Here is a 5,227-nt window from a genome sequence, read left to right on the forward strand (position 1 = left end):
GACCAGCCTGAGCAAGAGCGAGACCCCGTCTCTACTAAAAATAGAAAGAAATTAATCGGACAACTAAAAATATATAGAAAAAATTAGCCAGGCATGGTGGTGCATGCCTGTAGTCCCAGCTACTCGGAAGGCTGAGGCAGAAGGATTGCTTGAGCCCAGGAGTTTCAGGTTGCTGTGAGCTAGGCTGATGCCACGGCACTCTAGCCTGGGCAACACAGTCTCAAAAAAAAAAAAAAATCATCTATGAATACTATGAAAACTTCTATGCACACAGACTAGAAAACCTAGAGGAAATGGATAAATTCCTAGAATCACACAACCTCCTGAGTCAAGAAGAAATAGAAATTCTGAATAGACCAGTAATAAGCAGCAAGATTGAAGCACTAATAAAAAATCTCCAAACAAAAAAAAAGTCCTAGACTAGAGAGATTCACAGCCAAATTTTTACCAGACCTGTAAAGGACTGGCACCTATCCTACAAAAATTATTCCATAATACTGAGAAGGACAGAATCCTCCCTAACTCTTTTATGAAGCCAGTTTCAACTTGATACCAAATCTAGGAAAGGACACACCAAAAAAAGGACACTATGGACCAATATCCCTCATGAACATAGATGCAAAAATCCTCAAACTGAATTCATAAGTGCATCAAAAGATAATTCACCATAATCAAGTGGGGTTCATCTCAGGGATGCAAAGATGATTCAACACATACATATCAATAAATGTGATTTACTATACAAACAGAAGCAAAACCAAAGACCATATATTCATCTCAATAGCTGCAGAAAAAACATTCAATAAAATCCAGCACCCTTTCATGATAAAAAACCTCCACAAACTAGGCATAGAAGGAACGTACCTCAAAATTATAAAAGCCATATATGACAAACCCAGAGTCAACATCATACTGAATAGAAAAAAGTTAAAAGCAATCCCCATAAGAACTGGAAGAAGACAAGGGTTCTCATTGTCACCACACCTATTCAACATAGTACTAGAAGTCCTATCCAGAGAAATCAGGCAAGAGGAAGAAATAAAAAGAATCCAAATTGGGAAAGAGGAGGTCAAACTATCCCTGTTTGCCAATGATATGACCTTGTATCTAGAAAACCCTAAAGACTTCACCAAAAGACTCCTAGAATCGATAAATAAATTCATCAAAGTCTCAGGTTACAAAATCAATACACATAAATCAGTAGCATTTCTATATATCAATAAAAGTCAAGCTGAGAGTCAAATCAAAGACTCAATACCATTTACAATAGCTAGAAAGAAAATAAAATACCTAGGAATATACTTAGCCAAGGAATTGAAAGATCTCTCCAAGGAGAACTACAAAACACTGATGAAAGAATTCGTAGATGATACAAATGGAAAAACATCCTATGCTCATGGATTGGTAGAATCAACATCATTAAAATGTCTATACTTCCCAAAGTGATTTACAGATTCAGTACAATTCCTATCAGAATACCAACATCTTACTTCACAGATCTAGAAAAAATAATCCAAAGCTTCATTTAGAACCAAAAAAGAGCCCAAACAGCCAAAGCAATCTTAAGCGAAAAGAACACATCTGGAGGTATCACATTACCTGACTTCAAATTATACTTACTAGAAGGCTACAGTAACAAAAACAGCATGATACTGGTGTAAAAGTAGAGACATAGACCAATGGAACAGAATAGAGAACCCAGAAATAAAACTGTATAGCTATGACTAAGTAAGCATTTTTTAAAGCATGTGACCTCAGCCTGATGATTCTCTGGTATGTGGTCTATAGACTACACTTCGAGACACACTGAGAGATATCAAATGTATCTTTTTGATTTGAAGAAAGTTTTGATATCAAAAATAAGTAGTTCATGCAAAGATTCCTCATGGCTCAAGTCCCTTTCCAAATGATTTGACATGTTAATCAATGACTAAGTATTTATTAACTTACGGAATAAGAAATGCAAAAGAGAAAAAATACACTCCTGTTCTCAAAGATAATATAATTTGCGCATGCTAACCACGAGTAGAAGAAATTTTGTACACGTAACTAAATATTTGCAGTTTTGTTTGCTTATGTGTTTTGTAAAATTGTTGACTTTGAAGTTTATGTCATTTCTTTCCCCTAGGTTATATTACTCAACAGGAAGCCTTGTCTTATGCTGTTGTACTTAGAGATTCAATCAAGAGAGCCTCAACCAAGGTAGCTTCTCAAAGAACCATTCCCCGGAAATCTTCAGCTATGACAAGAGAATGTCCTTCAGCACTACCTCTGTCTGTGGTTTTGCCAAAGGCCCAAAGTACAGGGTGCCGAACCCTCAGGAACTGAGGCTTGGCAACATTTTCTGAAACATGCAGTTTCATGTATCCTGGCATCTAGCATCCATGTATCTAGTGGGCATCTAGTGGGTACTTAGTACATATTTGTTGAATGACAGTGAATAAAAGAAAAATTTCTAACACAAACCTCAGACCTAAATATTAATATAATCTCTCTCCTGTTCACATAAATTTTGCTAGCAAGAACAAGTTGAGAGGTTTTGGAGCAATGGAGTAGAGAGTAAGCAAACATTTCCACATATAATCTGTAGTGTAAAATGACTTCTAAAGCTTTGAAAGTAAAAGCTCCCTTTGAATTAGAATCTCTTAGAGAATTCCAAAAATGGTGAAAGGGGACATGTGACCATAAGGTTCCAGGTTCTCTGTCACTGGGTGACCATTACCTGCAAGCCACCTGCACTGTATATATTGAAAATATAGAAACTAACATGGAATTAACATGGATCACAGAGGGCTCCAGAGCCATGTTATCTCAGCAACACTGTACATTTCCTTCCTCTCTTCTCCATCCATCAATCTCATTCAACTTGGCCCAAAAGCTTTTGGTTCTCACCTGACTTGATCACTTTGTGTCATTCTGAAACTTGCACTTATCATTCTGTCACAGCTGGATTGATTTTGCACAGCTATAATTGGCCTTGACACAGATAAGAGAATTCATGCACACACCTTTTCCTAGCAGCTGAAGAAACACCCTTAGCAGAACATGAAATAGCCCAAAGAACTGATCTCAAGTCTTACCTTTCTGTATCCTCAAAGGTTTTAAGCAAAGCATACAAGACTGTACAAATAAGCAAAAAAAGAGAAAATAGTCAGATCATTCTGTAGGCAGTATAGTATTATATTAGGCAGATTTAATAGTTATTTTCATCAGTGATTTTTCTGTGTGTGTTAAAAATTAATCACCAGTGCTCATGTAAAATAAAAATAAAAAATGCCTCTTTCTCATCTTTTTTTTAAAATGCTTCACCCCATTCAAATCATCCAATGACTTTGTCATGCCTATGAAAGGAATCGGTTGAGATGGGATATAAAACTGTTTAACAAAGGAAGTGCTAACATTGATCTGAAAGGAAGACGCTGCATTATTACCAGGGAAAAAAATCATTGATGATTATAATTATCTTCTCTTTGCAACCATTAACATGTAAGATATAAAAGTTGTCGTGAGATTCTGAAAACCCCCGATATAAGTTCTGAAATCCTATCTGAATTTTATTCAGAAGGGACAAGAGTCGTGGTTGGCCCACTAGTCTGATGGGAAGTCTTGGGGAAGCTGATATTGACCTTGCTGTGATCATTCACTTAATCATAAAGAAGCTTCTTGACCTTTGCAAATTTGAGCCCTGACTCACATACTGTAGCTTCACAGTTCTAAATAAGGAATTGTTAGGTAGGATTAAAAGAAGAAAAAAATTAAATGGAGCTGGGGCAAGCTATGGAGTAGCCCCCTTAAGAGACAGAGGTTTGTGGTAGATCTAATTTCACCTTTACTAACCTTCCTATTGTTTCCACGATGGGCCTTTTATCCCTCTGAACTGCTTGCGTGCACTTGTACCTTAGATATTTTTTGTTTATGTTGGGCATAGATATTTGTTGTGTAAGCCTTAGCTAGTGATGTAGAATATCAAAAAGGCCATTTATAATTCTGAGCTACATCCCTGAATCAAAAGTCTCAGAAGAACCTTGTTTCTGAGAGAGACTTCTAAGAGCAGATTGACAGGTGAATGTCACTGATCCATAAGAAGGACAAATAGACCTAAGGTGGTGGAGAAGGTCCCATTTTTTGGTCCTCCCTTGAGCTCGCAATTTGAAGCTTATAAGGAATGCAATTGGTTATGACATTGGAAGAAGGGTGCTCATCTGGAAGGACACTGAGAAAGATGATCAAAGGGGAAGAGAGGAAAACCTACAACTTTTAGGAAAGTCTAATACTTTGACCTGTTGGAGACTATATTGCTTGCTCTCACAATGTCAATAGACATCATCAGAACTTAAAGTCCTGGAGATCAGTGAGTATTTTACCTGAAATCACTAGCACCTAGAACAACTCCTGGTCTGCAATAGGCAATCAATAATACTTGTTGAATAATAATGAAGTTTTCAAAGATTCCACAAGTCATACTGGCCTCTGACTTTGTGATATCATTCTAGGGCCCCAGGAAACCACAACAATTGGTTAGGAGTAGCAGTACTATGTCAAAAACAGATGAGGGGAAGAGTTCACCCGAGATGCAGGCAATAGAGGGTATACTGTGTGTAAAGAATTTTAAAACAATAATAAAGCTGACTGAAAGTTGGTCTACTTTTTACTATCACCATCATCCAACAATTCTAAACAATATCCGTGATAAAATAGTCATCCGCCAAAAAAAATCTTTTATTGAACTAGACTTTAAACAATTGCTGAGGTTACTGTTAAGTTTAAAATAGAATATATGTAAGCTTCAAAGTAGCACATTTTTATTTTTTTCTTTTAATAACCATTTTATCCCACATAGAAAGTAGTTCAGAGAACTCCCTGCTAAATGGTCAGCTTCCAGCACAGATAGTATCAGTTCACATGTCTCCAACCACTGTGGTACTATATATTCTTGCATTTAAATGACAGATTGAAATGAACAATGATTGTATCATGAATGTAAAGACAAGAAACAGAACTTAAATTATTTCAATTATTGATTGTATGTGGCCACTCAGAGTTTTTCTTTTTCAAACAATTTTATTGAGGTGTAATTTATATGCAATAAATGCACTCGAAGTTTAATGAATCTTGACAAATGCATACAGTTACCTAACCAGCACCATAATCATGATATAGAATGTTTCCATTACCTCAAAATTTCCCATGTCCTTTTGTAGTCAATCTCCTCCCCCAAACCCTGGCC

General features: G+C 36.5%; 1 protein-coding gene across 1 annotated transcript in view; it reads left to right on the forward strand.

Moving 5' to 3' along the window:
- The window catches only part of FAM216B (family with sequence similarity 216, member B), a 10,486-nt gene extending 8,108 nt beyond the window's left edge, over positions 1 to 2,378 (forward strand). The window contains exon 4 of the mRNA XM_012648779.1: positions 2,129 to 2,378. Within this exon, the coding sequence (XP_012504233.1) occupies positions 2,129 to 2,328 (200 nt within the window). The 3' untranslated portion in view covers positions 2,329 to 2,378. The remainder of the gene's footprint in view (positions 1 to 2,128) is intronic.
- The last annotated feature ends 2,849 nt before the right edge of the window (positions 2,379 to 5,227 follow it).

The sequence above is a fragment of the Propithecus coquereli genome, unplaced genomic scaffold, assembly GCF_000956105.1.
Source record: "Propithecus coquereli isolate 6110/MARCELLA unplaced genomic scaffold, Pcoq_1.0 Scaffold11, whole genome shotgun sequence".
Taxonomy (NCBI): Eukaryota; Metazoa; Chordata; class Mammalia; order Primates; family Indriidae; genus Propithecus; species Propithecus coquereli.